This window comes from Euwallacea similis, chromosome 22, assembly GCF_039881205.1.
Source record: "Euwallacea similis isolate ESF13 chromosome 22, ESF131.1, whole genome shotgun sequence".
Classification (NCBI taxonomy): Eukaryota; Metazoa; Arthropoda; class Insecta; order Coleoptera; family Curculionidae; genus Euwallacea; species Euwallacea similis.
In genome coordinates this window covers 816,763-837,687 of record NC_089630.1, presented here as the reverse complement: position 1 = coordinate 837,687, position 20,925 = coordinate 816,763, and the positions used below count along the sequence as shown (strand labels likewise).

The following is a 20,925-nucleotide window of genomic DNA, read 5'->3' as shown; positions in this document are numbered from 1 at the left end:
GATACGCCTCAAAATGAATAATTTATAAACACAATAAGCAAATCCTGCATGCAGGGTGCGTCTCAGTGAATACGCCACACGAACCTAATTTTTCGAATATAAAACGTTTTAGTGTGATCCAGCGTGCAATCCGAACTGGAAAAGATAATAAACACTGTAATGATAATAAAATCGTTATAATCGAGAAACAATGGGAAATTCTTCTTTTGCAGGCAGATTACTGCACCGAGGCCGGCTTATCCAGCAATTATTCCAATTCGAATTTTTCAGCTGAGTTTACTCATCGTTCACATTCGTTTACCAAATCATAAAATTTTCTAGCTATGAGTGAGAACCGATATGTCCTGCTTGTTTTCCCAGATGTATTCAGAGTGTGCCGGAGTTCTTGTTTGTTTTCCAGAGCATTTCCAAGTCATTCCGAACGGAGAATTTCCTCGACCTTGGACGAATTTGGTTAAACACCGTAGAGGGGTTGGGCATCACAACGAGCCCACTTGGCTATTCACATTCACATTCACAAGCCTGTTGCTAACAAATTGTGAACGCATAACTCGATCGAGAGCTTTTGGGGCTGAGGCGAACTATATCGAAGAAGCGCTGGGTCAAGACGAGAGATTCCGCAAGACTTAATAATGTCCAATGAAACCCAATTTCGCCTTACGACTATCAGTTTGATTGCGCGCCCCTGGCTTTATCCATATTACATTACTATTAACGCCATAATTCGGAACGATTAAGAAGTAAGGCGTGGAAACACTCAGTGTCGGAGACCGCATTTATTTGCGACTACAAATTATTCATATATTTGGATATTCCATTTTCTCTTATAACTTAGTAATATGGAGTCAAGTCCAGCACGCCTCTGGTTTTAATCAAAATATAATAATAGTTTTTTGACATATTCAGAAGAATCGGGAATTGCTTCGTACAAGATCTCAGTGGCACGCGGCGTTTTAATTTATATCTAAGAAATTTCTGAATCAGTAATTTTAAAAATTACATGATTTCTCTTATTACTTTTTGCAAGAAGCGCACGTCCCTGACCTTAATCTGATTTAGTTGGTAATTTTGTAAATTATTCAGGAGAGTCAGGGGCCACGTCGTGCTAAAATTGAAAGGCGAAGGACGAGTTTCACTGCACCTAGAAAATGTTTTAATAATTAGTTCTAAGAATCAATTTTCTTTGGTTACATTTTTTAACATGGAATCAAGGCCAGTACGCCTCTGATTTTAATAGGAATAGGTTTTCTTCGAATATTCTGAAAGATCAGGAGTTGCTTCATGGAAAAACCCAGCGGTGTAGGTATTTATTCTACTCCTCCGTCAGTTTCCATCCATCATACCTCCATCCGCCCACAAGCTCCGAAGGATTTTCCTGAGTTCGCAGTCGCAGAATCACCAAATTTTGGCTTAAACACAGTTTTTTCGCATAGTGCTGCGCTGGCAGCGATTGTGAAGATTTCGTGGTTCCCGAACAGCAAATTCCATCAACAACACAGCGGGTCTATTGGATTTAGTTCTTCAGCCATGCCAGTTCCCTCCTCGAGCAACATTACTGAAGCTGTGGATGCATTGGGCCACGTGGGATACTCCCGTAGATGAAGACTTAACTTTGCTAAGTCCAGGTATCAAACGTGACCCTGCAGTTACTCTGTGACGTGCCTTCAGCTTCATTTGTAAATTCCTCAAAAATCCCTAATAGTGGCATATTTTCCCCGACTAAAACGCATTTCAATTCCCCTACGATCTCACATTCACGTCGGAAATTCGATATTTGATATGACGGCGTCCATTATGATTGATTCATTTTCTCCATCATCCAGAAACGCTGCAGCCCTGTATCGAAGCCTATTCAAACCAAAGCAATAATTAGAATTTCCGGTGTTACGTAATAGGAATCTGAAGCAGATTGGACCAATGGGACTTTGGATAATTTCCCAAAGGACCACTTTAATTGGAAGTGTACCGGACATGCTGCAACAACAGTATCCAGGGCAATTACACGGACGAATCGATTTTCCATTTTTCGGTTTTAATATTCGAAATTACTACGTTACACACTGCCTGCTTCTTCGAGCGTGTTTGCGGCGCCTAAAGAAATCTCAGGGTTAAAAGGTGGTTAGATAGAGGGAAGAAATAAAGGTTTCTTGCCCTTGTTTTCTGCCCAGTTTACGAGCGCAGCCTCTAATAATGGAGTTTCCATGCTTATCCCCACTTTTATGGTCGGATACAGCATTCAGCAAGGAAGAACAACGTTGGGATTTTTATCATGGCACTTTGGCTGCGAAATCAGAGAGCAATTTCCTAGTCGATATTAATTATTTTTCCTTTCGGGGTTGCAATTAGCGGACTCGGTAATTAACACGCTGACTAAATTATAATTATTCCAACATTAATTTTCTTAATTTCTTGGCCTGGTGTATCTTGGCTGCGGAAGATTGATAGTTCCGGAAATTACGCGGAGCCCAAGTACATTAATTCCCTCCATTCCTGAATCTGGTTTTTGCCTGTAAATAGTGCATGAAATCCAGTGAAATTCCGGCAAACTCTAGTGCAATCTGACACCAATCAAATCTTGAAAATATCACTATTCGAGTCAACAGAAAACTTTGCGAATCATGCGCATCCGACTTCTTCGGCAACATACCAAGGGAGGTCTTCCAGCATCCAGTTGCCGCGAAACGCGACGCCTCCTCGGACCGTCCCGACGCCGCACCGACACTCACGTGTACGCTCACGTGCGTTCCACGAAATATACGTATGATTCGCGTGACTGAACTTTGATCAAATTTTCATGTGGTTTCTCAATTTTGACTTCAGGTTAGTTAATTGTGGATCGAAGAATGGCCAAGGGTAAATTGGAATAAGTTAACTAATTGGATGCTGGGTTGGGATTGTTCCTGTAGCAACTGGTTGATTATATTACTGAGTTGTGATGAGTTTATTTGAATGCTTGTTGCGACTGAAATGAGTGAGTTGGTGTTTGTTGAGCCGGTAAAATGCGCTGCAATTGCTCTGAGAAATTATATTCCTGTCGTGCAATTTCTAATTATTTTAACGCCCCGTGAGGCCCCCGAAACAATTACAAATAAAGAAAGCAGAATGAATCCTTGAATAATTAAGTTTTTTAAGAGCTTTTTAGACTCTTAATTAAAAAATTTAAATTCCTAAATATTCTTCTCTCATCAAACATTAACGAAGTCCTTAAGATTTTGAATCTCTTGCTGTGCTTCTGAAGGCGCCTTTCAACTTCCAAATCTCTAGATTTCTCAGAAGCCCTCCCTACATTTACTTCATGCTGTTTGTGTAACGAATTGTTGAATCCTCCTCGAGACAGGCACTACATTAAAAAAAATAAGATTTTTGAGGATCCCATTTCCATTAAGAATATCCGTCAATATGTTTGAGACAGTTTCACAAACACACTAAAGAATCGTTTAAGTACATTTCCTGGGAAATTCCATAAATAAGTCCCGAAAAATCAATAGCAATTTTTTGACGAGAGAACGACTTGAAAATGCGCTCGCATAATCATTTCTCAATAAAAAACGACGAACCCTCACCGAGGTAAATCTACTCAATTACCAATATGGCGGCAAGATAAATGGTGCAGTATTGCTGGTTGCCTAAGCTAGGGTTAAAATAATGCCACATTTGGGCATGTTTATATTGTTTGAAATAGAGGCATCGATAAGGAGTAGATCGATACTTCCACTGGCACTGCAGATTTTCATAGACTTTTTGGAGGTTTCACGTTTCTAGATGTTGCGAAGCATTACATCCATATACGTCAGGAGACTATTATTTGATCCAGCTTATTTGTTTCTTCATCCAGCTTATTGTTTCTTCACAAACTGACACCATCGACAAGTCCGACTTCAATCGTTACTCCTATAAAAGAAGTCATTGTTGTCGTTCAGGGAATGTAGATCTACTATGGTCTTCATCGAGGACAACTTTTCTTGTAAACTCCACCAATTTTCATATCGCTACTTTGTCATATTTGGATTTGACGGCTCTCTCGTGTAGATTTCATTCAAACCCATCTTGGTCCATCATATCAGGTCTAATTCCTCCTCCAATCCCCCTAATAGCCCTTTCTTACCCTTCAGTTTTTTTATTCTTGGTGAATCGTTGAAAATCAATCAGTTGGAGATTTGGTCTTGGAGAAGGGCTTCTCTAATACCTTCAGGAAAACGGGGCAGGGACAGTCGCTTGAAGGTGCGTTTGGACAGTGCTTTATTTGTGGACGGTCCGCTGGATGTCAGTTAGAGGTTGCAAAAACTATGGGAAATTTGCATCAAAAGGATTATTTAGCCCTGAAATTGGAAACTGCTGAATATCGGCAGCTTTAGTGCAAAACATACTCCTGGAATTCTCAGAGAGTTGGAACATAAATCGCGCGCCTGAAGACGGTTTTTCCCGACGAAACGGAGTTTCCCTTGGAAACTGCCTCAAGTAGTTAACTTCCCTATTTAGTAAGTCCACAGCTTTCCGTCTCAAGCTTTCAGCATACAAGAAAAGTGCTCTTCTTATATACCTTTCTAGACCAGCATTATTAAAACTCCACATAATCCGGAAACTATAAAATATGGAATCCATCAGTGAGCTGAGAATGAAGTTCCCTTTAAACATGGGGGTTTATAAAAGCATACTCGTGTTATCTTTTGTCTAACTGGATTTTATTTTAGGATACCCATACCTCATGAAAACACCACACGGGATCATTCCCTTTTTGGATAATATTACCTTTTATATGGATTTATTTAAAGGAACTCTGCGCTTGGTTACAGGGATTTGTCCTTTTTGTAGGGTAAAAATATGGCCGAGAGGAGGGAATCTGTCTTGAATCCGTTAATTAATTTAGAAATTTCTTTGACAGGCTTAAAAAGGGGTACCTGAGTTGTGCTGCTATCTCATCCAGGCATTAGGAATAATTGGCCATACATCCAGGGCACTTTATAACGATGATGATAGCATCTTCATTATTAGTTGACACCGGTAGCAGCACATAAAATATTTTGAGCATCATCAGATTACTCATTCAAGGGCAGATTGTTATTAGTCCATTGTGTTTTCAGGCATTGTTAGATGTACATTTTGCCAGTAAGCATGAAATATGATACCGGGCCTCTAGTTTATCTCGTTATTTCGCCTATACACAGTATCCCCATCAGTTGCTTTTTGGTTATTGCCGGGCTAAGAGAGAAAATAGTTCTCTCAGGGAAAGCTGAACAAAACCCTGGAAAATGCTATTAAATCATCTGTATTATAATGCAGCAGTGAATATATGCATCCAAAACGGAATATTTAAGCAACTTTTATACAGTCTCACAGTTTCTCTTTGAAAAAAGCCCACAATTTCCATGACAAATGACGTGGAGCGCTGTGTGCGGTGTTTTCGACTTGCTGTGCTGTAAAATTAACAGCCCCAAAATGAATTCTTAATTACGTTTAAGGGATAAACGGGAAATTTTCTTTGAAACCTCTATTATTCGTGGAACCATTCATCACACCACCATCCGCTGGTAGTTGCCCTCACACATCCCATCGCCGCTTAAAACGCCAGACACAAAAATACCATCTCGAATTAGATCGAACGAAATAAGAGAAAACATAGCAGGAAGGCATTTGTTTTCTATTAGAACCGTAATGCCCAATCTAGAACAATTTTTCTGGTCTGTACGAGCGGGGAATTCGAGCCAACATATAAATTTACTGCAAACGAAATCGAAGGTTTCTGAAGAGAATCGTGAGACAATAGCTTTAGTACACTCATTAAATTCCAGCGAAATTCATACAAATGTTTGGGGAGTTGCATTAGCAGGACATAAAGCTAGAAGAAGAAATATGTCATACCGCATTAAAGCCAATGCAGCGCTCAGCAGGGGAGCAGGAACATTAAACTTTTATCCGGCAACTATCCAGGGTACAATAATTGTCTGACAGAGCGATCGTAAAATGCAAAATGTCACATCAGTTTCGTGCCGGGTCAATTGAGCTTCATTTGCTCGAGTGAACGTGTATAGACACGTTTATACACGCAATCGGAACCTGAGCGAGATAGAAACATTGCACTTTCAAAAAGCAATATACGACCAACACTTCATGCTATTGAGGCTGATTATTTATCTTTCGAGGCTGGAAATTGCCGCTCTTCGCTCAAATCACAACTTTCGATAAGAGAACTCCAGGGAAATGCCGTGGCGGACACATAAACAGGCGATTCGATGCTGTGTCCGCCGGCCCACCTACCCCTAGATCCGCCCCTGTTCGTGCAGTTGAAAACCATGAAACCATTATTTCCTCATTGAGTTTTTATTTTTTCTAAGACTTCAAAAATGGTTTGGCTGATGAGAGGCAGAGTCTCACCACAAGAAATACCGGTTTCATGAATTTTCCAAGAGGAAAAATCACTCATTTTAACGCGTGCTTGTTTCATGTTTCTCGGCTCCACAGCAGCTTTTTGTGCCCTTTTCATGCATATTCTGCGGTTGTTACGTTTTAATACTGCTTTTTTTCGACAAGATTATACGCTTTTTAAACCGCTTATTTGAAGTTTTACTATGCTTTTAAATCCGAGCTTTATTTGATACTCTAAAATTCCTAAATTTGTGGATGCTCCGCAAAACCAGATACGCCACTGGTTTTCATGAAACTTAAAACACCAGGGAGGGATTTTATATTGACCCCAATAAAAGTTCCGTGAAAAGACTCTGTGTTCAGCAAAAACTGAAACGAACAAAATTAACAAATAGAGAAAGTTTCTGAATGTTTTAGAAGCTTCATTAGGTCTATAACCATTATTTATCTGTTATTTTTTTGTTATTTATTTTCTCAAATTTTTCACAACCTGTTGATTTTCAAAAAAAGAAAATATCATTTTGTTCAAGATTTTCTCGAAATTTCTCGTTTTTGACACAGCTTTTGCCTTTCCAGAAGTATTTCCGTAACTCTGAGGATGATTTGGAGCACGCGGGGGCAGCTCTACATTTTTTCTTCCCCCGTTTAAGCCACTTTTTCTGGAACTACTGGTTGGATTTATATAAAAATTCAAAAACCGCTTTAAAAATGTTACTAATCCTGTACATTTTTAGAAGAATTAATCCGGTGCAAAGGGCCAAAAATGTGTGTGTTGACTCTTCTCGTAGAGCCAAAATGAAGTACTTCCTCAAAGTGACCACCAAGGTAGCTATGACCTCGATAATCACGATAGAACCACTGGAGTTCGCGATCTCAGAGACCCACGTTTTGTGCAAAAATAACCTTTTTAAATATAGCTAAGGTTTACTGGTAAAAATTACTAATTTACGTGCTAAACCATATCGATAAACACGAGCAAAAATGTTAAAAATGCAAGAAATGAATCACTCTACACCACACGGGTGGTACCGGCTGTGTACCTAAAAAAGAATGCCTGACGTCATGCATAAACCAAAACAACATTCCATGGCGGATGGCGCGGTTGCCACGTTGACCTGGGTCTAATAGGACACAGGTCTCAACACTGCATAATCCAGACGTTCCAAAAATGTGCTTTTAATTTATTTTGGGCTTCATAGAAATTTTTGAAATAAGAACTCGGCCATGTTAGTCTAGAAGAGACTGCTGGCCTTATTAGTCCCGAAAGAGGGATAACTTCAAGATCGTCTTGTTTTCTCTAGATTTCCAGCGAAAGTTGAGTAATGAGTGTCATTAATTTTTTATTGAAATTTGGGCAATGAATTAGATGATAAATGGTGATATATGAACGTTAATTAAACTCGTCACATCTTGAATAAATCTGATATCTAATCTGATGAATCATGCGACCTAGTAAAGCGAACATTGGTGTACAACTTGCACCTTTTCATGATGAATCAGCTACTTATTGGAAATTATTAAAACAGGCCGTTTTTACGAGACTCTACGTGGGAAAGCCTCTAAAACAAGATTTACTGCATATTGAAAATTGTATTCGAATAAAACTTGAGGACAAATAGCAATATTTTCCCGATGAAGTCAATTTTCGCGACATTCATGGCAAATCCATACAAAGCATAAAAGATGCTGAGTACCAGCTCTGTGAGCAAAGGTGTAAATTGGCATTAGGCGAAGAAATATCACCCGCAGATGCAAATTGAGAGATTCAAGGGGAATAACATATTGGCATTTTAGATCGGATTCCTTGTTGTATACGAATACATTTATCTAGGATATTATGGCGTAACAGTAAGCTTTCAAGAGAAACTGACACAGACAGCGAATTCTGACTGGTTGGACAGAAAATGTCGTTAATCCAACTAAATCTAAATCACTTCTCCTCGAATTATACCTAAAGGAAATTTTCGGAGTAAGCACAAAGAAGGAATATTTAAAGAAGTGAATGGCCCATAAAACAATAAGGAAAAATTATCAGAGTCTGTCACTATTCATCATAATTCCAATTATCAAACTAAATAGAGGGTCTTGTCGCTGAAAGACAAATAGAAAGAAAGGAATAAGGGAGGGGTCGGAAGTTGACAGGTTAAAGAATTAAAAAGTTGGGAGACCGCCGCTTGGCGCTGAACAGATACCGAAATTGAGAATTCAAGTGATGGGAAGTTCTTTAATATTAAGATCGATTACCGAGTGGTGGTCATGCCATTGAAGGAATATGAAAACTTTTATATTATATTTTCCTTTAGGGATGGAAGTGCCTGGATCAGGCTTAAACGAGCAGTTGGAGAAAGCGATTGTTATCGACCTGTCTTGAGAACATCGGAGTATGACATCACGACGCACCACCACATCGATCAGAGCTCTCTGTTTCCTCAGAAATTTGAGTCAAGTTTCCATTCGCAAAAGTCGCTGAAAAGAAACTTCTTCATGAGTCTTCAGGACTCTCATGAGGCACAGATGAGTTTCGAAGACGGGGAACATGTTCTGACTTCAGGAAGCATGAAGCAACCCCTTATAAAAAGGTTTCTTGAAATCGTAAACGGCTACGGTGACGTCACTTCCTGCGATTTCGCCGCCATGGCTTAGTGTCTCATTTGTCAGAAAACGGACGCTGCTCTATCCAGCTCTTCTAGATCGTTGGTTTGAACTAATCTTTCAAGCATCGCATTTGTGATGGGCTTATTCAAAAATTTCCCAAGGACAAAATAATAAAAACATTCTCCCCAGGATTTGATTTTCTTACCATTTAACCTCAAATTTTCTAGATGGACGATTGAAAAACTTCCAAAGCGTTTACAAAATGTTCGAGCAATATTTTGCACTCCTCCCTGTGAGGCACAAAGCATCATGATCCGCACTGGCGAAATGTAAATGAAGGGAACTGCGGTTTGCAGTTTCGCTTCCTAATTACTTAGGTTTAGCATCTTGGCGAAAATCTTGCTGGATAGGTGAATTTGAGAATGTAATTCATTATTTATTTGCCCCATTATACCATGGCTGCTATGTTTCTCCCGAAGTAATGAGATCGAATTATTATCGGGGTCTGTCACTATTCATCATAATTCCATTTGTTAAACTAAATAGAGGGCCATCCGGAAGCAAATAGAAAGGAGGAATCGGGAAAACGCGGCTTGACAGGTGAAAGAATTAAAAAGTTCGAAGATCGCCGGATGGTATTGAGCAGATATCGGGGAGACTGCTTTAAGAGCTTCTTTTATTATGATATATAGCGCAGAACTCTAAAAAGTTCCGCCATAAAAGGTATCGACCTCATCACCATATAAAACTATGTAAGAGTTGTTTTCATAGGGTTTTTTAGCTGGCGACTAAATTTAACCCGTTAAAACGAGTAGTCTTGTGGGCGCATGGTGTGAGCGAACACCCAAACTTTCAGGGTTTAGCTCTAATAGCATCGAAAAGGGCTATTGTCGTTAAGCCCAATTCAACCCCTAATTAAATCACTTAAAGCCCTTGAAGGGTGCATATTTCTTTCATTGCTAACCATGCAGCACATTCAACTTTTATTCGGGGCCATAAGGGTGGAAGAAGTCCCTCGTAAAAGGAGATTTGTCGTTGCAGATTTGTAATGGACTGTATGTCAGTATTCCGTGACAAATGTATGGAGGAAAACGACATCAAAAAGCATATATATTATTTACCCTGAATCCCTCAATTCGCTTTTGCCGGGGATATTTGTCAGTTTAATGCCTATTTACACCTTTACTCTCAGATATCACTCAAGATCTTTTAGGTTTTGTATGGATTTCCTTGCTGTTCGTAAACCCCGGGTCCAGGAAGATGTATGGGTTTGGTTAATCTTTTTCGCACATGTTTTTGCTTGTTAGCACGGATATTTTTCCCTTACAATCGCCCTAAATAATTTCTATTTCAAGTATATATCTTGGCACATTTGCAACCGAAACATAAACAAACGGATAAGCAAAACAAAATTTATTTTCTGTTAACGCTGCACGGACTGTTCCAGTTATAATTAATTTTATTTGAAAATGTGAAACGAAAACAGACGTTACGATTAAGTTTAGATGCATAATTTGTTTCAAAACTACCGCAGGATTGAAGTTTGTTTATTTATGCTAAGCTGCAGTTTAATTGTGGAGTATGCTGAAAAGGTCAAACCTTAAACAAGACCTAATTAGCGCTTGGTTTCTGGTAAAATAGCTCAATAATATGATCTACGTGTGCCTGGTTCAGTGAATACCCAGTGGAAAGCTTAATTTGAGGAGAACGTGCTGATTTCAAAATTAGAGGTGTGGCATCGAGCACAATCCAGAGATCGAATCAGAAAATGAAGAGATCATCAATTTCAGCAAAATGTTCATCATTTTCATTAATAATTGTCCTCTACTTTTAATTGAGAAATGAGGACTATTTGCAGGTGAGGATATGGAAAGAGCGAATTTTGGGAAGGAGCCTCGAATCTGATGAAAGCTTTGCACTCGTGAGACAGCTCTCTTTAGATACCCTCAATTTGAGTCCAATTTTGGGGCGGGCAATTTGAAGCACTTTTCGTAAATTGCTCTCTACAAATTTTTGCCTTCAAATGTCAAAATCTTAAGAGAGGAAGTTCTCGAAATATGACTCCCTACGCTCCCCTCTCAGTTTGACTCCAAGTTTCAGGATTTCATCTTTTTCCTATTCTCAAATACTACGGATTTTACTTTAAGCTGATCCGCAAATCAGCATAAACGAACCTGATACATGTCTCTATTGATGCAAAGATTGATAAAACTGCAAAACTACTAACCGAATTTCGAGATTAACTCAAAGAAACAGCAAAATGAGGGTAATAGCATAGGGAGGTTTTAGGGGTCGTCGTCGGTGGTCTTCAGTGTTAGCGTCGTTAACGTCCTTTCGTCCTCCCACCAATTTACTTGTGATATTTCGTAGTCTTCGCAGTTCGTACAGCTCGTCGTTGCTTAGATGGGTTAATATAAAAGTATAATAATAAATAATATAAATGATGAGGCGTTATTGCCAGTGTTGTCGGTTATTTTGTTGCTACATGCTCCGCTGTCCTACAGCAGATCTTCTCAATCAACCCATTCCCATTGGCATCGTTTTTCGTCCAGCGCTTCATAAATTGGGAACGAGAAAGTTCAGGTAATTATCAGGGTTTAAGTGTACTAAATGGTTCTCCATATGAACATGTTTTCTTTACGTCGTAAGCCTCATATTTCTTCGTCTTGGCCAGTCTAAACCAATAGAATACCTGGAAAAAGGGATTTTGTCAGTTTTTGATTGATGCGGAAATAAGGATTCTGTTAAATTTCCGTTAAATCCTGCAATTTCTCTAACCCTCCGTTATTCAATGCTATGCACATTTGACCCTTAGGTTCATGGTGCATGAAGAAAGGTGTGTAGTTGTCAATTTTCTTTTTGAACTTGTTAACTCCCGTTTATACTGATCATTTCGGTGCAATGCCGATGTGTTCGAAGTGTTTTCTTCGAAATTAGAAATTCTTGTTAAATCCTGCAATTTCTCAAGAAGCCCACCAATTAACACCCTAACATAACGCTTACGTATGCACACACGATTCACCCGAAACCATCAATTTGCCAAATTATCTAGCATTAATTAAGGCTTCGACAAGTAAGAATTATGCCATTATTAGTTCAGGTAGTTAGTAAGTTCGAACAAGCAGCAATTTGGGGAGTGAGGGGCGCAATGGGTGCGGTTTATCCGGACACACACAAACGACCGTAGATTACTGCTGCTGACGAATAAAATACCTACAATGAGTTCGCAAAAACGAAATTCATTTGTATGGTAAATCCCGTAAATCCTGTGGGATATATGACTTTCGGGGTTTAATCCTTTAAAGAAATATTTGGAGCTGTGACAAAGCAGATAAGACTATGAGGGAGAGATTTGTTCACATTATTTGAGAACTCCTTCCCTACATCTGTCTCAAGACAGCGTCAATATTTAAACTGCAAAGATAATTTATGAATATTTAAAAACTCCCTTTCTCCATCACTCTAAAGATAGCTTCAATATTTAAATGGAGACTCTAAGAGAACAAAACAATATGGGAATTTACTGTTGATTCCTCGGGAACATTCTCCCATCCACCAGGGACGGACTTGTTCGTTTTATGCCCTTTTAGGGTGTAATTTGATGGCAGTCTGTCGGTCTCGTTAGGGGAAGAGAATGTGGGTTTCTCGTAATGACAGTTCCTAAAGCCTATGCCTCTTTAGCTATTAGTAGAGATGCAGGGTTAATATATTTCGGGCTCTCGGGCTGATGTTTATAATATATTAACCCTCACATTAAGGTCAATAGTGCCAGAAATCCTGACCTAACCAGGATATTTATTTTCCAGGAATGGGTGCCCGTTTCCAGACGCAGAGAGCGTGTCACTGGAGCATTCTACAATTGATGTTGATGAGCTGTTATTTTAGTGGTGAGCAATACTTTTCAAGTCGCAATTAGAACGCCTATGAATCCCTTCAAAAACGTCCCTTGTACTTCAGATATTGCCAATTTGTCCGATAAATCTGGCAAAGAATGCAATACTCAGGTTGGGCAATAAAATGTGGACAGTTTCTATTGAATGCCCGATACAAATACCTCTTATAGGATCATGTGAAATATTCAGTTGAAAAGAGGATTTTAAATTATTGATTTTTGTATGAGACAATAGGTTAATGGGCAGACCTTTCTCCTTTATATGAAACACTGAGAGCTTTATAGAAAAATAGCAAACGTCAACTAAGCAAACAGGCTGTTATTACATTTTTTCCATTTCCCTTTTCAGTTTTTTCTCTCGGGTGAGCTTTATCTGACACGGCATTTTCAACCTTGGTTCGAGGGGAATAACATCTATGACATTTTCATTTTACTTCATATTAACGTCTTCTCGCTATTCCCAAATAAACAACGAAACCAAATACACCAAATTTCCTGCCCAAATATTTATACGAAGTCGAGTTTAACTTGACTCAAACATGAAATATTTAAATGCAATATTCCGCTGTTTGTTTTAAACTTTGTGATGGGGAACGACAATTATTGATAATGGAACGGTGTTATTTCTGGGATATTAGCATGGGTGGGAATAAAATTTTTACGTATTTATGTTGACAATGCTTCAATGCAAATCCATAATTGAGGTGTTATAGTAGTGGCGTAGGCAGATAGAAGTTCGGAAATTTTGTATATTTTTAACCAACAGGATACGCTACTGAATTTTAACCTTATTTTGTGCCACTCAAGGTATGCCGAAAAAAATATGAAATTGAGTTCCCGCGAGAGCAAAGACGTATTCAGGGGGGACCACATGTGGAAGTTCCATATTTCTTTTCTTTTAATTTCGGGGTCATGGCACACAAAGAAAAATTTTAATGAATTCCTCCAGGTGAATTAAACTCACTCGAGCACGAACAAAATAATTTACTTCACTGTCTGGATTTTCCGCAAATTACATAAATCCTATTCCAGATCACTTTTAACTTTCTACTCAGAAATTTTTCCTTCAAGCCATTCTCCCATTTCCGGAAATCAGGGGATAAGCTGGACTGTAACAGGCGTGATCACTCTATCTTCTGTGATTTTCCTACATTGAATCCAGGTTCCTCCAAGTATAGGTATAATTTTCTACTATTAATTCTGATGTAGTAATTACTGCATCGAATCCCCAATGTTCCTTAATTTAGCCTAAACGAGGCTCGGAAAATGCATGTACACATTAACTCTATAAATCCATAAAGGGCATTTTTAATGAAGCGACTCGAGAATAAAGCTCCACAACCCTTAGGCGGCGCAAGATTAATGTGATGGGGTGATTGCTAAAGTTGCGAAGTCACGTCTGTACAAGCCGTGAGAGAGTGATGATAGTTTTTCCCTGTCGCCTTCCAAGGAGATTCCTAAAACACGTACCCTAATGTTCTTCGGTTATGTTGAGCATGTCTTCATTTTCAATGCTTACTAATCCTGGAAAAGTCCACCGGAACAAAATAAGTAAAGCAGTTTCGTAGATCCAATAGTCCGCAAACGACCGCTATTGCGAGCTCTAAGATACAATTTCGGCTTGCACTGTCAAATCTTGAGGGAGTGTTATAAGTGATAAGCAAAGCATTAGAGCTGCTCTAACATTTATCTCAATTTCTAGGGTCATTGAGGTCCTTGCAATGAGATAAATTGCGTTGCGGGCCCTCCAGATGGGTATTGGATCTCTTTGAGGGTTCTAGTTTATCATAGATTCTTTCATAACACTTCTTCATAGACTGGTGTGGATTGAGATATCAATTTTGAATTGCTCTGTAACATGCCACCTCAAGAGCTTTCCAATGTGGGCGGGTCGAGATTCTTCTGATTGTGAATTGTTCCACAATAATGAAATTTTATTGGTCCATGTCCGAGTGTTTGTTTAAAAGTTTCTGAGGAGAACACAATAAGTGAAAAGGGCATTTTTGGGGATTCTGGAAAATGCGAAAGTACTTAAAATTTTTAAAGCACTTTTTGAAACCCTTATAAATCCAACCGGTGGCTTGATGAAAAGCTGAGTCACTAGGAAAGGAGAAAATGGACAGTTGTCTCAGTCGTATTTTAGATTATCCTTGAAGATCCAATTATGGAAATGCTCCTGAAGAGCTTAAGGTTGTCCCAAAAATAAAAAAAAACATTGAGAAAATAAAAGGTTGGGAAAAAAAAGAATATTTCTCTTATGGATTCATTAGGCCTTCAGGAACCCAATTTTCTGAATTAATCAACCCCTTTCCCTATTTTTTTCTGAGTTGTTTTCAGCCTGTGAACGCTGTGACAAATCTAGGAAACTTAAAACAAAATCCCTTCGAAATTCATATAATTTTTCCTTCCCGAAATGAAAGCTTATGCTAAAATTTTGATCCGAACTTTTCACCGAAGGACTGAGCTAAGACATAAACTTTGTAATGCAAAAGTTTCTTCTGTATAAAATACAATATTAAAATGCTTTATAAATATAAAACTTTCAACAATCTTTTCCACTGAATTTGAATGATCTGAGAAATTCTTTCGGGGGCGGCTTGGGAGGGTGCAAATCTTTAATTACAACTTGAGTAACATTTGAGACAATTCCGAAACAATGAGTGGAATTTAAAACTCAAAATCCTCCCCCTTTTATTGGCTTCGGGGATAATCTTAAAGATGCAACAGACATTTCCCCTTATCGGTCGTTACTCGGCCCAGTTTGGATCTTATGTAGAGTAAGGAGAGCTTAACATCTGTCTCCAATTTTATAGATGGCAAGAAGGTAATTTCTTCAGTTATGAGTGCACAGTCTGGAGGGTGCTTAAACCGAGCAAACGACGTTCTACAGTTCCAGCTTTAATGCCATTTGTTAGGGCTTGTACTCAATTTAATATAGATAATTTGTGTAAATCATTAGCCGGGAAAGAAATTCTATACTGGCACATAGCCTAAGGTAATTTTGGGTTTAACAGGTTTACTACTCTTTCCCGGTTAGTTCTGGCCTAAGAGCAAAAGTTTTTACATTCTGGTCAATGAATTGCCCAGGGATGTTCCCGAATTAAATGGATTCTCAGTTCCGAATTTGCTTTCGTTGTTTTCTGGGCAATGAGATAAAACTTTAAATAGAACTATTCCAACAAACTTGACGAATAAGTATTTTTTAGGCAAATATGGATTCTCTTTTTCCTGAAAATGGCCTTTATCATTTTACGTCAATAGGGACCATAAAGCAGTCTCGAATATCAAAGCGAAGTATTAGTTACAATCTTGACAAAAGGGCGCTTACGGAGGTAAGCCCTTTCGCAGTGTATTTTGTAATCCCCTATTTCTCCTACCGTTCCAGGGATAAGTGAGTATATTTATTCTTATAAGCGTCGTATTAGACTGCAAGTTTGATGCAAACATATCGAAAAACGAAACTGCCGATCAACAAGATTTTTACTCGCAAACAGGATTTTGCCTGAAATTAAGCAGATTTGGATCGCTAAGGAAAACATTTAGTTTCGAAACGATCATGTTTCCTCTCGTTCTGAAATATTTAAACGAAACCATCGGGTTGTAGTGAGTCATTAGCCCTAGGGCTGCAGCCATTTGAGTAAATTTGTAGGTCCGTTTGGAATGGAGGCAATTAAATTTTCTGCTTGTATTGCAACGTGCATGATTGTAATTGATGTTGATAAAATAATAGAACTCGGCTGGTTTAATTAGTTTTCAATTAGAGCGAGTATTTAAATTGAATCGGGCCCATATGGGCTTTGATGCGGCCGAAGGGCGGCGAACTTGAACCTGAATTAACCTGAACTCGTCCGAACTAACCTAAACGCCAACAGAATCTATTGCCGTTAAAAGTAATTTTAAATATTTCCCAGTTTTCTCGTACACTTTTTAACATTTTAAAACAGCAATTTCCTTAATTTTTAATTAATACACCAGTTAGAACCATTTTAGCAAACTACCTGAAACGATGGCTATGTTAACCAACTTGAGAAAACCTTCTAGAAAATTCCTTCCACAAGATTTTCTACAATTTTAGTTTTGCAAAAACGAGCCACGGCGAAAAAGGAAACTTGGGAAAGTTTCCTAAAGTTGATGTTAGCTTTATAATGATATTATAAAATTTTTGCTTTGGGGAAACCCTCAGAGACTCCAGAAAACTGGAAAAATTGAGAAATTTCCTTAGAGTTGGTATTACTTTTCTTGCGGTTTTCTCGAGTTTTTTTACCGAGCCGAACCACAGAAAAAGGAAGTTTCTCAGAGTTCGCTTTGATTTTCTCAAGAGACGCTAAATCTTCTCGATTTCTCGTTGCTCAGTTCTCCTAGAGCAATTTGAGGGTTTCTCCAAAATCTTGCAGATCTTTTGCAATTCCGCCCACATGATTTCCCCGACAAAATCTTGTAACGTAGACGGGTATGTTAAAAAGTTGCAAAACAGCGAGATTTTCGCATTTTTTAACTTTCTCCAGGCAGCTTTACACCACCCTAAATGAGTGAGGAAAGAAAATATATTAAAGTTAGTCCAAAGCCGCGCGTAAAAAATGAGATCATATAGAAGTACTTTTGAAAAAGGTAAAGGGATAATAACGCGGGTAAAATGCAAAGCAGGGATGACTTTTTGCCATTTCACAGGTATCCGAAATGAAAAGAACTCCAGGGAAATATTTTTTATACAGTACATTATATCCCGAGCTGATGCCATTTTTATGTAAAATATATCAGTTCAAGAGAATTATTGCGACATTAACCTGGTTCTCTTTCGGCAATATCAACCTCTCAACGCCCAATATTTGTTCTTTATTGCAGCATTTTTTTGCTCTAATTCCTAGTTCTCTAAACCAATTCCGACATAGTGAATTTTTCATACAGTCCCCTAAACCGAAATCGCGTCTTGACGTTATTTTGTTCACTGGGCCAACATCAGCTAGTCTTGTTCAATTATTTCGCGAGCGAACTGCAGTCATGAGAATGGCGAATAGCTTAAATCAATTCAGTCATCAGTCACAAATGATTATCCTGGAGATATTTGGTAAAGTGCTTGAATCAGCGTTCATTATAGCAAAGCCGACAACTGATTATAGCGCCGGCTGACATGCTGACGAAGAATGTTTCGCCAAAGGAAAAAGCTCCATTTCCGGAATTATAAAATCCCCTCTAATTGAAAACTATTATTGCCTGACTCGGGGGATTTCAATATTTTTTTAATTAGACATCAGTTCTGTTCAATTTTGTTAAGGGGTGTTTTAGGGTTTGAAGAATCTGTAAAGGAGTAACTCTTTTTCCTCGCGTTTCATTTTCCTTTTTTTACACGTTATAATAGAATTTTTAAAATTTTATTTACGTTTATTTTAATTTAGTTTTGTACAATATTTTTAGGTATTCTAGAGGAGCTTTCTCGTCTGATCCTTCTGATGGCCAATGTACGAACAATCCGAGCGTCAACCGAGAAAAATGCAGTGCGAAATGCCAACGACTCGGGCCAAGGGTTTTTTCACCCCCAGTTGTTATCTACTACATAAGTCATTAAAAGTTAATTTGAACATCTTGATTGAAACTCGGATACACTTCCCTTTTAAACTTTTGAAATTAGGAGGCTCTGCCATTTGCGTAGCAAATTAAATTAAACGATTCTAGTTTTCGAAGATTTGGACCGCAACAACTCGTGCAGGAAGTACAATTTTCAATCCTGCTGATGCACTTTTATTCGCAGAAAGAGAAACCTCTCAGACATGCTTCAATAAGTAGTTGTTAGGCGAAATTTATAATCCCAACTAAACTTGAAAGCTCCTGACATGGCGGATGTTAAGGTCGATCTGATATAACTTTTAATATAATGAATTCAGGAACACGAACGCAACAATCCCCTCTCGTACTTATAACTTAGTGGAGTCAGTCAACAAGCTGTGTATTCGAAATAACTTTAAATTCAAGTATTGCTCATGTTTGGAATATCGAAGCTCTTTAAGGGTATTATTTGCTTAAATTGGCAATTTGCTAGTCCGAGGATATGTGCACTTATAAACTTAATAAATACATTTAATTGAAAGCTACATTTGGGGAAATTTCAGGGCAAAAGATGTGCTCCCATCATGTCCTTTGACATGGGAAAGAAAATGTTTTACTTTGTTAAGTTTTTCGAAGTTAAACACAAGGGAGTAAAGAAAGACATGGATGGGAGTTGTTTCTGCCTCGTTGGGCGAAATCGAGTTTATTATTTTTGGTAAGCAAAAAGGACTAAAAATAGCTTTATTGTAGCTGAAGAAACGTACTCAGTTGTCAACGAAACTTAGACAACAAAATTGGCTGCGTTTGTCACGTTATAGAGCAATTTGCTTCTACTACAAATTCTACATTATGCTCTCTCCCACATCCATCTTCTTGGGTTTGAGGCTTTTTGTACGTCCCCTGATTCCATATTATACCGAAATCTTTTGCACAAAGTGAACGTTCCACAAAAAGAGAATGACTTTCCAAAATGTAAATAGTAAATTGCCATACAGAGGCGGATGCCTTATTTCCGGTGTGCCTCTTCAGCGCCTCGTATCGAAACTTAAAAGACACCTAACAATGTTTTGCCTGGAAAATTGTGTCTGAATTTTATATTATGTTCCTCGCCAGTGATATATGGATATTCGGAACGACTCTATTATTTCGGTCACATCCAAGAACAAAGGAATCATATCACTTTTTCTGTTTCGAAATTTGCGTCTTTAGCACTCGCTTTTGCAGCCCACATTAAGAAAATGTCCCTTTATCGCATTGCATATTTTAAACATGTACTGTATACTGTGTGTGGCCGGGAATACAAATTTGCTATCAAATTTAACTAAAAGTGGCTTTTTGTCACAATTGTATGGAGGTCGTTGTGAAGTCTTATCGTATTTCGCTAGAGAAACTTTAATTCTGAGGAATTTTAAAGAGATAATGTTATGCGTCTCGAATATTAAATTTTTTTCAGCAAATTTTGCTGCGAAAAATATCTTATTTCAGCGATAAAGTCCTACAAACAAATTGATTTATATCAAACAAAGGACCGTAAATAAGACTTCATTACGTAAACAAACCGAGAGACGGAATTTCTTTGTTTCGTTTTCCCTTAAATTGTATTTTGTATTTAAATGAGGAATGAATTATCATTGAGTCCTAATTAAATTATTGTATTATATTTGGCCAATCTGTACAGCCAGGAAATGTCTGTGGAGTAAACTGGCAGTTTCGTTACGCCTTAATAAATATTTTGATTAGTATCGTTCTTTCCTGCAATCGGAAGGGAGAATATCAGCTCTTCTAGTAGAGTAGTAGTTGGGTGATTCAGGTCAGCTCAAATTCTGATCAGTTTAGACAGGGGAGTCTAAAAAAATGCAAGAAACTGTCTGAGACGCTGAAAAACCAAATTTAATGCATGTGTTCGTGTCCTTCGTGTTCTTGTAAATTTGCCTGTTCGTGCTCTTTTTTGTACTGGATAGAGTATAAGAGAAAGATCTAGGGAGAATATAGAGGGACGTAAAAGGGCAAGGAGCTTGTTAACTGTAATAAGTTTTCGTTTATAGTCAAATAAAACTAGGAAATAGTTAGCTATTTTCATGAATACATTCGATTTAGATATTTTATGGGAAAAATTAATATTTTTTTATCATTGAATGGTGATTTCCCCAAGTTTAATTGTCTACTAATTTTTCCTATAAGTTTGAAATTTTTAACGTTTGCACATAATGAATATGAAGCGAGTAATAAAATTGTAAAATGGAAATTTTATGACTTACTTCATATTCATTGCACCTACTTCTTCGTAAGCGCTAAATATTCCAAACTTCAACTATTCCTCGAAGAAAATAAACCTTATGTTCAATTAAATTTTTTCTTATCTTAGAATTTGGACCGTACCTCAATGTGCTATCTTTTGCGTCACGCCATGAAATATTTATACGGAGTGTCAATTAAATGGGCAGAGATTTGCACTTTTCAGGAATCAATTCGAACCAATCCGTGTCGTGAAAAGTTTATGGCTGACTGAAGGTTTAGAAAAAATATAATTTTGT

The 20,925-nt window shown here is 38.1% G+C and overlaps 1 protein-coding gene across 2 annotated transcripts in view; it reads left to right on the top strand.

The window, feature by feature from the left end:
* Positions 1 to 2,683: 2,683 nt before the first annotated feature.
* Positions 2,684 to 20,925, top strand: part of LOC136416025 (lachesin-like) — a 47,200-nt gene continuing 28,958 nt past the window's right edge. For both annotated transcript variants that reach the window (XM_066400987.1, XM_066400988.1), the window contains exons 1-2: positions 2,684 to 2,820; positions 12,765 to 12,845. In XM_066400987.1, coding sequence (XP_066257084.1) covers positions 12,767 to 12,845 — 79 coding nt within the window. In that variant the 5' untranslated portion in view covers positions 2,684 to 2,820; positions 12,765 to 12,766. The remainder of the gene's footprint in view (positions 2,821 to 12,764; positions 12,846 to 20,925) is intronic.